This window comes from Malus domestica, chromosome 02, assembly GCF_042453785.1.
Source record: "Malus domestica chromosome 02, GDT2T_hap1".
Classification (NCBI taxonomy): domain Eukaryota; kingdom Viridiplantae; phylum Streptophyta; class Magnoliopsida; order Rosales; family Rosaceae; genus Malus; species Malus domestica.
Window position 1 is genome coordinate 28,573,771 of NC_091662.1, and position 14,732 is coordinate 28,588,502.

The following is a 14,732-nucleotide window of genomic DNA, read 5'->3' on the forward strand; positions in this document are numbered from 1 at the left end:
GCAGCATTTTTGCAATTGTTAATTGCCTTTGGAAAATTGAAAAGTAAGTCATATGATAAAGTTCAGAGCATAAACTTACAGTAACCACCATAGGAGCAAATGGTTTCGCATCTTCTGGCTGTTCAACTGGAATTGGTGGATAGTTCACACTTTGAACTAGGAATCTTGACTGCCATTCAGAACTAAAAGTTTGCATGCACGTAGACACCAGAAAGTTGAGTAGCTATGGATAAATTAAACCGTAAAGATATGAACCTCATCTGTCCACTCAAGAGCAAGATCATCTGCATCAGGACACTTCCCTATCCAAATGACGATGTTCCTGTATTCCACAGTATACCAAAACCACATATTCAACAGTAATTCAAACAATGAACATATGAACAAGAATCCATCAAGGAAGACATGGAAGGGGCGGTCCTCAGGTTCAGAGATGGATGGAGATGGCAAAAGATGTACTGGTACATAAATGTCATAAAAAAATCCAAGGGACACTGCCAGTTAAAGATTGAAAATCAGACCATGGACTTGGAGTAGGAGTTTGTCAATGCATTGCTGCACAAGGTGCATGTGTAGTGATAATTACTTGCACCAAAGACAACCTAAGAAGTAATGAAACCCAAGAATAGATCAGTAGATATAAACATAAGATCATTAGATCACAACTTTTAGTAGTAGCTAATTAAAATGAAGAGTGCAATGAGAATTAACAGAAAATCCCACCTTCAGCTGCTAAGAGCAAACTAGAATTCATCATCAGGCACAAATCCCCTTTGAAGCATTTCATCATGGAACCGAAATGCCTCCTTCAAATTATCCTTGGTCACATGTCCATTTATCATTGACGTATAAGTGGATCTATCAGGTTTTACACCTTTCTCAATCATCTTCCGCAATACTAGCTCAACTTCGTGCATTCTACCTTGCCAACAGAACCCATTTAGAAATATTGTATGTAAACTGATCCGATAATATCCCTTGCTTTTCCATCTCCTTAACTGAGGAAAAAGCTTTGTCCAGATTCTCTTCTTTTACATAACCATTAATCAAAGTGTAGTCAGTAATACTGTCGGGAAGAATTCCTCTTGAAATCATTTTGACTATAAGAACTCATCCGCCTTTGTTGTGTCACCAGAGCGGCAATAACCTTTAATGACAGCGTTACATGTAACTAGAGTGGGGTTTGATACCTTCTTCAATCATCTGGTCCCATAAACTCAACGCCTCATGCACGTTCCCCATGCTACAAAATCCATTAATTAGAATGCCATATGAAATGTGGTTGGGTAGTATCCTTCTTGAAACCATGTCACCCCATAACTCCTTAGCTTTATCCATTCCACCTAGTTTGCAGAAGCCATCAAACAATGTGTTGTATGTGACTATATCAGGCTTAATATTTCTTTTTGTCATTGCATCAAACAGATTGAGAGATTTGGTCATATTCCCATGCTTGCAATAACCATGAATGAGTGTTGTGAAAGTATAAAAACCAGGAATGACACCCCTTTCCACCATTTCATTGAAAAAACTCATCTGCGTCAGAAAGCATCTTCTCCCAACACAGTCCATTTAAAATTGTATTGAACGTTACCACATCAATAGCACAACCTTGCTCAAGCATTTCATCATGCAACTTCAAAACCTCTAACACCATTCCCTTTCTACAATATCCATCTATAAGGATAGTGTAGATCACATTATCCGGAACCAAGCCTGCCCCTTTCATATCTCAAAAATATACTAATGCACGATCAATATTTTTATTCCTCGAAAAAAACCCAATAAGTGAACTGAAACTAACTATATCAGGAACAACACCTATGTGACATTTCATGGAAGATTTCCTCAGCCTCTAAAATATCATCTTTTCTACAGCTCTCAACAAGCATTGGATTATACATAGTAGTATCAGGATTCAACCACCTTGCAACATTTCATACAAAAGTTCCTTTGCTCTCACATAATTTCCTACTTTACATAAGCCATTTATGATAGCATTGTACGTGAAAAGCTCAGGTTTCAACCCCTTAGAAGACATAGAGTTTTTTAACTGAAAAGCTTCTTCAGGAAGCCCTTCACGACAATATGCATTGATTAGTGTATTATATGTCACAATATCTGAAAACAACCCCTTCTCTTCCCTATCTGATAAGAAGAATTTAACGCTATCAATTTTGCGAGCTTTGCATAAGGCATTGACCATTATATTCGGTGTATAAACATTTAACTGAATCCCACTGCTAACAACTTCCCCATATACGACCCATGCCAAATCAATCCACCCGACCTTCACAAGCCCGCCAAGAGGACTATTGCAAGCATTTATCAAAACACAAACTCCCTTGCTTCTAAACAGCTGAAACGCCTCAAATCCTTCTCTCAACTTCTTAGCCTGCACATAAGTTCTAACAAACATATCAAAGACCAAAGAACTTGAGCCGCAACTGCTATAAGTTGAAACCAAAGAGTCTGCTACTTCAACACACGAAATGCCACTCTTTCTAACCATTCTAAGAATCAGAGCTTGTGCATCCGACGCTGTTCGACCACGCACCAACATGTGAATCATTGCACTCAAAGACAGTGATGAATGCTTAAAATCAGGACTATTTAACAGAATCAAATCAATAAACTTCAGACCCAGTTGCAAATTTTCACGGCAGCAAGAAAGAACAACAACAATAAGAGACGGGTTTAACCGAAACAGAAAGCTGCGCAAAGAGGTGAGGTTACCTTGCTTCAGACCTAATAAAATCTTTTCCACCAAAAGAGAATCTGATAAAGAAGCTGATGGCTTGTACTACTACAGGGTTCTTGTGATTGCATACTTTTAAGACCAAGTTCCAGGTCATTTGATGGACAATATGCTAAACAATGAGGTCTATGAGAGTGAAAGAGTGAGTGTTCGTTGGTTTTGTGAAGGTTGTGCGGGTTCTCGGACCTACATTCTCAAAATTAGCCAATGGGTTTGCATGTTTGAAACTATAATTTTGTTTGTTATTAATTTTATTCTAAGATGGGTGGATATAGTGATGACATTATCCTGACGGTATGTTATCTTTCATCTAAAATAATCATCTTTTATCTTCATCACTCACTTATTCTCTGAAATCTCTAATATAGGATTGCATTTATCAACACTCCTCAATAGAACCTGTCTTTTATGGGCCACATGTGCAACCAACACTCACTTTTTCTCAAGTAGCACAAGATTGTCATGAAATTGTCGTTAGGTTGGGCCGGATCGAGAAGAACCCGCTTGATACAATTCAAGATATAAGCCTAGTGGCTCATTATTAATCACACCCATATTTTCCTAACATAATCACATGTACAACTTTGCAGGCGTTCAGTTTTATCACAATCAACCTTAGTGAAAAGGGGAGACATTTAATATAATTTGTTATTTATTCTGCCAAGTGTTCGTTGTGAATTAATACGAATTAATAATTTGGTCAAGTTGACTGAATTGTAATCAACTTTATAACTAATATATTCTAAACATTCAATGGATATGCTTCCTGCGGGTTAGAATTTCTTGATCAAGCATGCGTCATTGGAGCCGATTCAAACGTTGCTATATACTATCACCTTCAGAAAATAGATTTCTATTACTATCAGACATGCATATAAAAATTCAGTTCAAATATCATGTCTCCATCTTATGTTTGTTAGCTATTTCCTTTCTAGCTAGGTCATCATCAGTTAAACTTTCATGAAACTTATTCTCATTAAATTATCAATGATAACATTGAATTTCAACCCCCTTACCAAAACAAAAGTTTTGTTATACATTTCATCGAAATTGCCATTGAGGTCACAATACGTATTGAGATGTGATACTAAAACACATATAAATTGTAGTTGAAAAAACAGCAATGTCACTCATGTCAAGTTGAAGGTAATAATTTTCTTTTTTTTACATTGAATAATCAAAATTTCTTTGCTCTAGATGTGATCGTTGAAGAATGCTCAATCTTACTTCTGAAATTTAGAGAGAAAATAAAATAAAACTTATAGGGAATGGTTTTACTATTAATTGAACCGAGGTCTATCGGAGGATCATCCTCGTCAACAGATGTGGTGCCGTGCATAGGAGGCGGCATAATTACATTGTGGTTGTGTTAATGTAGCCATAATAGTGGTAAAATGATTTGGTCGAGAAGTTCTTGAGTTCAACTCTCAATGAAAGTACCAGTTGTTGAAACCAAATATGTGTGTCGTCGTGTGTGCTGGAGATGCTTAAGCTCGTTAACTTGTAAAAGAACAAACGACTGAAAGGCAAGCTAGAGACCGAAGGGGTGTGTGTCTGTGTGATGGCTAAAGGTTATCCGACGTCAAGTCAGTAAGCAATATTAGGACTCAAGTAGTGGGTAAGAGAATAAGTGTGCAAAGATAGCGTTACCAAACATGCCATTTTTAGGGTGTATTTAGACAAATAGAGGAGAGGACCTTTTAGGATAGTAAAATCCTTATTAAACCAGAAGAATCCCAGAGGATATCTAGGAAGTAGATATTGAATCCTCTTAGGAGTGTATTTACTTGCGGTGCATGTCAATCCTTAGATGGTAAGGAATCCAAGATTATAGAAAACCTGATGATTCCATACTGGATTGGGTTCTTGAATCTTATGGAACAAGCATGGTTTATTTCAATGAAGTCGATGGACTTCGCCCGCTGATTCCAAAACAAGATGATTGTGGCATCACTGAACCGTTTATCAGCTCTACAATGGAGGGTGTTGAGTCTATGGCTGGACTACTAAGGTAGACGTCTTCCAATCCGTCTTACTCTGGCTCTGAAAAATCATGATCCCACAGTAAACAATCAAAACTACTAGTTCATTTTTATAAGAATATTACTTGTATAAATGTCGAATCCATCAATGAATAAGTTTCAGATAAAAAAAAATGCGATAACATAAATTTGGACGGCAATTTCATAATACATTCATTAAGCTTGATTTACTAGTACAAGTTATTATTAAATAACAAACTGATATACCAACTACTACTGTATGTCTCTTTCGCATTGTTTAAATAATGAAAAATAATAATAGATAAGTTAATACTAGAAAACTTCAATAATTCCCTGCCTAACAAATATAATAGTAAGTTTCATGTAACTCAAACTTCATTAGCTAAGCATGGAAGAAAAAAAAAAGTTAATAAATAAATTTCTCTGTGATGATAATCAAGACTTCATACTCAATGTAATCAGGAATAAAATCATTTAATATAAGTTGTCATTTATTTTTTGAAATTTCTGATATAAGATTGTATTATTCAACGCTCCTCCTCAATAGCGCCTGTCTTTGTGGGCCACATGTGCAACCAATTTCACATTAGTAGCCTTTTATTTTGTTTCTTTCTCTCAAGTAGCGGTAGATTGTCATAAAAATTGTCGTTAGCTTGGGCCGGATTGAGGAGAATTTGCTGGATACCAATTCAAGATGTAAGGCTAGTGACTCATTATTAATCACATTGATATTTTCCTAACTTAATCACATGTACAGCTTTGTAGGTGTTGAGTTTTATAACAAACGACCTTAGTGAAAAGTAGAGCCATTTAATTGTCACGTCCTAATCCCGACATATGTCCAGGACCGACACGTGACATCATCAAATACACATAAATCTAACATACCTTGCTTCCGGGATATGTACCAAACTCAACTCATGCCTCAAAATTTCCAATATCATTCACTAACCACCAATGCGACAATTCCAATCCCATAACATCATTTCCAACATCCACAAGTATAGGCACTTGGACCTAATACCTAAGCTCTAATACCACCAAAAGTTGTCACCAACAATCCCACGGCGCTGTCGCCGCCATACACCATGAAACGGCTTGAATTGCATCGAATTTTTGGGTGATCAACTAGGGAAGAGAGGTGTAATGGTGTTTGTAGGTGGTGGGAGGTCATAAAACACCGGAAATTGGACTGAAAAACCCGTCAGAATTGGCAGCAGGGGCGCGGGTCGGGTCGGGGTGTACGGTTCAAAGGGAAAAAGGTCCGAGTTTAGTGCTTCTCAAAAGTTGTCACCAAGAATCCCACGATGTTGTCGACACCGTACAACATGAAACGGCCTAAATTGCATTGAATTTTTGGGCGATCAACTAGGGAGGAGAGATGTAATGGTGTTTGTAGGTGGTGGGAGGTCGTAAAACACCGGAAATTGGACTGAAAACCCATTGGAATTGGCAGCAGGGGCGCAGGTCGGGTCGGGGTGCAGGGGCCAAAGGGGAAAAGGTTCGGTTTAGTGCTTCTCACTTCCCTCATTTCTCTCCGTGATCTCCCTCCTGATTGGGTACTCAACCTTTCCTCCTCCTTCTGATTCATCCGCCCCCTCATTTTCTCTCCTTTCCTTTCCATCTCAGCCACATAAGTGGCATCACAGATAAATGCTCCAGCCATCTGGAGCCTTCTAGATTAGGTTAAAATTATAAAAATATCATTGACTTTAAACGTTAATAACTTCATTGTTATAACTCCGTTTCACGAACGGTTTGAACCTACCCATTCATGAGATCGAGCTATATTCAAAAATATAAATTGTGACCTTGAAAGGTCTACAAATTTTAAATAATTATTTTCCAAACTTCAAACTTCGTAACTAGTTAGATTAAAATCTAAATTCCAACAAATTAAAATAAATTTTCGAAAAATATTATAAAATCTCAATAATAAAAATACGTATATTATTTCACATTAATATAATTTGTTATTTATTCTGTCAAGTGTTCATTGTGGAATAATACGAATTAATAATTTGGTTAAGTTGACTAAATTATAATAAACTTTATAACTATATCTATTCTAAATATTCAATGGATATGCTCGCTGCGAGTTAGAATTTCTTGATCAAGCATGCGTCATTGGAGCCGATTCAAACGTTGCTGTATACTATCACCTTCAGAAAAAAGATTGCTAATACTATCAGACATGCATTTAAAAATTCAGTTCAAATATCATGTCTCCATCTTATGTTTGTTAGCTATTTCCTTTCTAGCTAGGTCATCATCAGTTAAACTTTCATGAAACTTATTCTCATTAAATTATCAATGATAACATTGAATTTCAACCCCCTTACCAAAACAAAAGTTTTGTTATACATTTCATCGAAATTGCCATTGAGGTCACATTACGTATTGAGATGTGATACGAAAACACATATAACTTGTAGTTGAAAAAACAGCAATCTCATTCATGTCTAGTCGAAGGTAATAATTTTCTGTTTTTACATTGAATAATCAAAATTGCTTTGCTCTAGATGTGATTGTTGGAGAATGCGCAATCTCACGTCTGCTACTTAAAAAAAAAAAAAAAAAAAATTACAACGTATGGTCAATGGTTTTACTATTAATTGTATCGCGGTCTTTTGAGATCAAATCTAACACCTTGTTGGAATGGGTAAATAATAAAATTAGAAATATCAATGTGATTAGTAGTAGACCGTTGCTCCGACTGTGACATGTTGATAGTGATTCCTTCATCTGTATAACACTCAACCCACATTGACTTGATTTTGGAATTAGATATCTGTGATCTAAACTGTTATTGCATGGTTTGACCAAGGAGCTAGATTTATTGTAAAAAATAAACTATCATAGAAAATCTGCAACAGTACGAGAAATTTGTAATGGATATTTTAGGTAGAGCATCTTCAATCATTATTATTATTTTCTAATTTTAACAAAAAAATTACTAGAGAATTAGTTTAGAAAATACTTTAATATTAACTAAAAAAGTAAAAGAAATTAAAAGGGAGAAAAGGAGAAAAAATTGGTTGTAAGGTCATCTCCAACGGAAAATGTTAAATATAACTCCATCCAAAATTATAGTCTTGTAAAAAATTATTTTTAAATGAACAATATTAGGTCATATTCATATACCATCTCCAATTGAAAGAGCTAAACATAGTCCCTCAATAACTTATTAGTTTTAAGTTTATACTTTAAATTTATTGGCTACATTTTGATGTGTCAAATCTAGCCGTTGAATTTAAATTAAATGTTGCAACTAAGGAGTTGGGCCCCCAAAAAGAGGCTAAGAGCCTGATGCTTTTTTGGCCAAATAATGACATTGTGGGCTGCATATAATTACATAATCATCAGTTGAAGGTGAATTTTTGGACAAATTAAGCTTTTTTTTTACTTTTGAATCTTTAGTCCTCTCCATTGAAAATGACCTAAGAAGCTAAAAAGAAGAAGACGGCATATGTAACACAAAAACTAAACTCCTTGGAACAGATAAACCCCATATTACAAAAAATATAAAAAGATCCAATGAAATAAGATAAACGTAATTTTTAACTATCTTAATATGATAGCACTTGACCTCTCATAGCAAATTTTATGACTAGTACAACACTTGAACGACTTGCATAGAGAATATAGTTGTATTCAGTCAGTTTCGGAAAGGATTAGCAGGTACGGGTAGATTGTCACCCTCTCCTTCTAACATTTGAATAACAACTTTCATGGAAGGGCGATCTATTGGGTGCCATTGGACGCACCATAGACCCACAATAGCTAGCTTCTTTGCAGTTTCAGCATCTCCTCCGTCCTCAATGTGAATCCGTAGGTCGTCCCCTTGTTCTAAAAGGTTATAAATCCATTCTGGGAAGTAGACTTCGCTGCTGGTGGAGTCCTCTTCCATGAACTTAAAGTTTTTTCTTCCCCCGACCATTTCCAGCAGCAACATTCCAAAGCTATAGACATCTGACTTGTAGGACACGTTTCCAAAGTTCCTAGAAAACACTTCGGGCGCAATGTAGCCAATGGTCCCTCTGATGGTAGTCATGGATACTGCGCTTTGATCTCTAGAGCACAACTTGGCGAGACCAAAATCGGAAACTTTTGGGGTGAAATTCTGGTCTAGCAAAATGTTGTGTGGTTTGATATCGAAATGGAGGATTCGGAGGTCACACCCTTGATGAAGATATTCAATTCCTTTGGCTATACCTAAAGCAATCTCATGCAACTTATCCCAACCAAGGAAAGCGCTTTTACTATCTGCTGATGATAAGATATTCTGTAGTGAACCATGTGGTAGATATTCATACACAAGAGCTGTTGTGTACCCATCAGCACAAAAACCAACCAAGCGAACCACATTGACATGGTGGACTCGACCCATTGTTCCGACTTCATTTATAAAATCTTCTCCTTTTTCATTAGAATTGTTGAGGATTTTCACAGCTACAAGTAAGTCGGAGGAAAGCTGTCCTTTGTACACTGTTCCATAGGCTCCTTGACCTAACTTTTCATTGAATTGATTTGTTATCCTTTTAATATCAGCGTAGGAATATCTACTTGGCTTGTGTGCTATGTAATCGTCCAAAAATCTTTCAATCCTCAACTGATTTGTTTTCTCTATTTTGTTGGAGCTATAAACACGGTAAATGAGAGTCCCCACGACTGTTACAACCACAGAAAATGTGAAAATACCTGCGGATACAGAAGAAACTCTGCGTTAAGAACCAACCCATTTCTAAATTAAATTAAAATAAATCACAATTGCCTCCAACTGATAAAGCCCCCAGAAATCAGAACTGAATTTATATTAATACTTATACATATATAGGGTACTTTTGTGCGGAATTTAACGTGTCTTTTATCGGGATGCTGGCACTGAGTTTTGAACTCATAAGGTTTTCTTGTACCTTAAAAGAAGAACCCTTTCAAGGATGGGATCCAAAACTTGAAAAACAAATGATGAAAATTGGTGCCCATTGAAGCAAGTTCCGACTAGGACCCTAAAATATAACATACTGGCATGAGTTTCAATAATCCAAACCGTCTTGGATTTAGCTCTCCATCTAAGATTTATGATTATGGATCACACAAGTGTGCAAAAATTAACCTAACTATTAGCAGTTCAAAACTTCAAATTCAATCTTGTAAAAATAGTGCTTATGTGAACAACTTACCAGATATCTCTAAGCTTGTCCTTCCACGGGTACTATCTGTAAAAGCAGGTTAATTAAGTCAATAATTAGTACTTTTGTTATCAAAAGAATAAAATACTTGAAGAATTGTTTGCATAAATCTTTGTTTTCATTTAATATAAAAAGTTCGAATATATTCTTTGAGTCCAAATTTGTTGTATATATTATCTGCACAAACTAGCTAATTAAAACCTTGTCAATGTGAAAAGGAGGGAAATATTTGCCGGCAAAGTACTGCAACAAGTCAAGTTAAATGGGAGATTAAAGGATACCTTCGCTCACGCATTCAGTTTCTGCAGTCTGATTATCTGTGAAATTATATTGACCAATAGTTCTTTTCAGTCTGCAAGTCTTGCCCATCTCTTCGCAACGTCCACATGATGGTTTGGACCACTGCAGCATCATAAGGTTGAATGCTCCCACTGATGAAATTTGTGGAATTGATTTGTAATCACGCAGCTTGGTACAAGACACTAGGTTCATGTCATCAATGGAACACTGGCCGTCGACAGCATAGTAGTTAGTTTGGTTTTCAGGATTGTCAACGCCGTAAGGGCACAGTTCAATACGACAATATACGTCCGTTTCAAGTAATGGTGACGGACAACTGAATAAAGTATAATTAGTATTAAACGGTCCATGCACAAATTGAAAGGTCGAGGAAGATAAGTTGAATTTGAAAATATCTTTCGGCAGGCAATCATTTTGGAAATATACTCCGATTTCTTGAGATGCGTAGTTAATCGTTTCAACGATGAGCTTGTTAGATGAGGATGGCATCTCAAGCACGGTTCGGCCGTCGGTGGTGCATGATAGATCAAAGCCATGGTAACCGCACGAGAATGGCTGTCCTTTAAGTCGAAATGGGAATCGGATGGCTGGACCGTGGTGTTCACAGTAACTTACTTTGCAGTTTTCAGGGACTACTCTGTCGCCATACACTGTGCTTACAAATCCAGCATCTGCTATCATGAGAAACCAGCACAAGAAATTGATCAGAAGCATTCTACCCGATGAGAATATTGATTGTAGAAGTTTGGTATCTAGGTAATTCATATATATGATTGTATATAAGATATGGGATTGCAGAAGTCCCCTATGTTTTGGGTAATAAATAATAATCTCTTTTTATATTCACCCCTTCGTTCCATTTCCTACCCCCAAAAACGGTTTTCTAAATTTTTTGAATCTTCCACCCAATTTTGTTTTTAACTTCAATTTGAAGGACTTGGTCGTGATTTGCGTATGGGTTATTACCATCGTTATCAAATAAAAACTTTTAGTCGCTTTTATGCAACTGTTACTCGCCGTAACGTGAAACTGGAATGCTGGAAACTGTTTCTTCCCCAGATGGGCCAGATCAACCCATTATTATACATGTTATTCCGAGTTAGATGAGCTGGGTTCTGTGGTCGTGTGGCTTCAATATTGGTCATTCTACATTGAGTAATACTAGGTAGATTAACACTTTAGTAATAATCCAATTATCAGCTTCCATGTCATTCAGTTTACAAAATTTATTCTATAAATTTAATCTTCCTAACATTACCCTTCTAGAATTTGGAGTTGTCAATATAGTTTGGTTGTGCAAATTTGTTCTCTTTAGTTTAGCCTTGGTTGTTGTTGTTGTTGGAATTAGTATTGATGAGACTTGTGTTTTGCATAAGTCTTTAATGTATTCTTAAAGTTTTTGCGATAACTATGGTTGTTGTGTTGAAAAACTATTTATTAAAGTTTTTTTTTTCATTCAATAAAAGAAAAAAGGTAAGTGATTTTTACACACGATTTTTCTTCTCCTACGTACACATGTATATGTACATTTCTGGCCTTTAAAAATTAAAAAAAAAGGCAGAAAAAGAAAAGAGTGTTATGGGAAAAAAAATTATATATATATATATATATAATTTTTTTTTTCTTTTTAACAAAGGGAAAGGATAATACTTGGATCTTCCCAGGAAAGTACCTAATTTACTGACCATCTTACATGGCCAATAAATTTAAAACACCTAGCATTTTAACTCTCTTCTAATATTTTTCTATCTCTGTCACCAAACACATTTTGTACCTGAGAACCCACTCTTCTTCCCATCTTCTTTCCTTGCCCAGCCCAACCCTTCACCTTCTCCGGCGACCATCTCCATGCCTATCGGGAGTTTACTAATTGGGCCACAAGTGTACCCACCGGGGATAATACTTATTGGGCCACTTAAGAGTGAGTAAATTGAATAATACTTGGGTCCTAACCTATCAGGATCAAGTGTACGGACCACTGACGTGGTCCAATAATATAAAGATATCTGTAATTTTAAAACGGGATGTGCTATTTATACATCATTTTTTACTTTTTACATACTTTTTATTAATTTTTATCTATTAATCTTCTTCAATTTATCCGATTCGACGATTGAAAATTAGAAAGATATGTGAGAAGTAAAAAAAGGTGTTTGGATATCACAACCCTTTTAAAACACCACTATTCTAGTACCCAAACACCTTAAGTCCTAAACTCATAACCCATAACCCACCTCCAGATTCCCTCCTCAGTCGTCATCGACCGATGCCCCACCTTTTCACCGCCTTCCCTCCCCAGCATCTCTCTCTCATCAGAGTCTGCCATTCTTTTGAACTTCAAAGTTCCAAACCTCTTGTCTTCCACAACCTCCAATTTCGAGGATTTCCATAACCCAATTTTACCGAGCTCAGATCTGGACGCCGGAGAGGGATTGAAACTGACGTCGCCGGAGAAAAGAAGGATTGGGAGTGGTCGGGAGTGAGACGGAGTGCGGGGGTTGCTGGAGAAAGAAGGGTTGAGGAAGAAGACTGGGTGATTGGTTACAAAAATAAGCAAGTGTTTGATTGAGTTTCACTTGACAGGTGGAATAATTTTATTGGACCACGTAAGTGGTCAGCTTGTCAGTATTATCCTAGTTTTACTCGTCTCGTGGGTTTGTCTTTGCTTCGTTTGTGATAAATAATGGGCTCCAAGCGGCCAATTTATATCTGAATTCGCCCCTTTCTTGCCTTAAGCCAAAAACCCTTGCTCCCCATTAAGCTTTTTTGCCCTCTTCCATAATTTTGATACATTTATATTCTCTTTTGCCATGTGTAGAGGAAGTCTCTTACTAGTTGCATATGGAGCCCTTCTTCTACTCTTTCTTCTTCCCTTTATTTGTTCCCAAACATCGATACCTGAAAATAATTCTGTTTGTACTCTTTCTTGTGGCAATATTAACATAAGCTCTCCATTTCGGTTAAAAGGAGACCCTCAACACTGCGGCAACCCTACGTATGAGCTAACTTGTGAGGAAAATGTTACAGTCCTCTACTTTTATAACCGAAAGTTTTACGCCAAGGCGATCAATTACAATAACTTTACAATCCGAGTTGTGGATGCTGCTGTTCAAAAGAAAGATAACTACTACTCCATCCCACGTTACTCTTTAACCTCATCCAGCTTTGGTTATTGGGATCCTTACAGCACTTCTCTAGTCCGACTGACGTGGGGTTCAAATAGTCCAGAGATAAGTTACACGGCACGGCCTATAATTTTTATGAACTGTCCAAATCCAATGCATTCTCCTGGCCTTGTAGAAACAGCTCCATGCGTCAAGGACGGCACCTGCTCTTCCAATTCTTCTCTGTCCAATGGTTTAAGAATGTTTTCTTATTCCATCTCTGGCTGGAATGGCTCTGTAACTTTTTTGGATTTGGGGGTGTCCTGTGAAATAACGCAGATGCTTATGGTCTCACTTTCGTTATCCGTACAAGACATGCATCAACACTTGACGTCCTGTGAAGGCATATATAGTGAAATAGCGCATGGCTTCGAGCTTTCATGGTTTCACCAGGCTTGTAGCACCTCAAACTGCACAGATGTGGAGGAATGTGTGCTCAACAACGTGAGCAAAATTGAGTGCTTTCGCTATGAACCCATATATGAACCCAGAAAAGGTAGTGTCTATTATTCCTCTTATTCACAAGGCTAGAGTAACCAAATTAATTCAGCAAATAATTAGTCTTCAATTACTGGGAGTCTGTCTGTCTATGGAGATTTAGGTTTTACAACTCCAGAATAAATTATGTCATATAAATATTGACCAGATGAATGGGAGAGAAGCCTTTATTTCTATTAAGTACGTATTCGAGGCTAAATTTATTGAGGAAGGATCGCTACCTTTCTTTTTGTACTCTCTCTTTTTACCTTTTTACTTTATTTTTAAGATCTTACATATTACTTGATAATCAAAACTGTTTATTTTGCATACCACTATAAACTAATACTGCAAAATACCCCATTAATCAGAATTTAGAAATCATTTCACTGTTCGATTAACGATGTCATGATTTTTTGTTTAACTAAAGCACATGGTTCACCTTTTATTGAATTCATATATTGTTATTTTTTCTAGTAATATTTAGAAAATAGGCAGTTTGGAATATCAAGTAATATTGTAAGATCTTACAAAAAAGTAGAAGGTAATAAGTGAAAGTACAAAACAGAAAGGTAGCTAGCATTCTCCTATGATATTAATTTTCACCTTTTTTTTTCTCTTAATGGTAAATAATATATGATCCTTTAGAGGAAAAATAATATATATGATCCTTAATGATAATTCTTCTTCTTTTGCAATGCAGAACATTGGTACATCAAGATACTATGGGCACTAGGCAAGTGGTTTACTCTCTAACGCAGCTTCTATATAATACATGTGTAGTTAGTTTCTTTATTTGTGGTCACCTTGATATTTATTAAACTTAAATTACATTTGG

At 36.4% G+C, this 14,732-nt stretch overlaps 2 protein-coding genes and 1 pseudogene across 2 annotated transcripts; 1 reads left to right on the forward strand and 2 right to left on the reverse strand.

Annotated features, from left to right (window-relative positions):
- Positions 1-465: 465 nt before the first annotated feature.
- Positions 466-6,427, reverse strand: LOC103407343 (pentatricopeptide repeat-containing protein At5g01110-like; annotated as a pseudogene).
- A 1,944-nt stretch (positions 6,428-8,371) lies between these two features.
- Positions 8,372-12,103, reverse strand: LOC103407342 (rust resistance kinase Lr10-like). Its single transcript, XM_070812620.1, has 4 exons — positions 12,028-12,103; positions 10,235-10,927; positions 9,945-9,980; positions 8,372-9,462 (listed from the first exon to the last, which is right to left on the reverse strand). Exons 1-4 carry the CDS (start codon positions 12,101-12,103, stop codon positions 8,420-8,422), a joined length of 1,848 nt encoding a protein of 615 aa, XP_070668721.1. The 3' UTR covers positions 8,372-8,419.
- A 361-nt stretch (positions 12,104-12,464) lies between these two features.
- Positions 12,465-14,717, forward strand: LOC139193861 (uncharacterized). The gene is made up of 2 exons (XM_070817658.1): positions 12,465-13,913; positions 14,598-14,717. Exons 1-2 carry the CDS (start codon positions 13,064-13,066, stop codon positions 14,648-14,650), a joined length of 903 nt encoding a protein of 300 aa, XP_070673759.1. The 5' UTR covers positions 12,465-13,063; the 3' UTR covers positions 14,651-14,717.
- The last annotated feature ends 15 nt before the right edge of the window (positions 14,718-14,732 follow it).

Coding starts and splice junctions, on each gene's coding strand:
- LOC139193861 (XM_070817658.1), top strand. CDS start 13,064: ATGTGTAGAGGAAGTCTCTTACTAGTTGCATATGGAGCCCTTCTTCTA. Junction 13,914..14,597: donor CATATATGAACCCAGAAAAG/GTAGTGTCTATT, acceptor TTTGCAATGCAG/AACATTGGTACATCAAGATA.
- LOC103407342 (XM_070812620.1), bottom strand. CDS start 12,103: ATGGAGATGGTCGCCGGAGAAGGTGAAGGGTTGGGCTGGGCAAGGAAA. Junction 10,928..12,027: donor GAAGAAGAGTGGGTTCTCAG/GTACAAAATGTG, acceptor TTCTCATGATAG/CAGATGCTGGATTTGTAAGC. Junction 9,463..9,944: donor GACAAGCTTAGAGATATCTG/GTAAGTTGTTCA, acceptor CTGTATCCGCAG/GTATTTTCACATTTTCTGTG.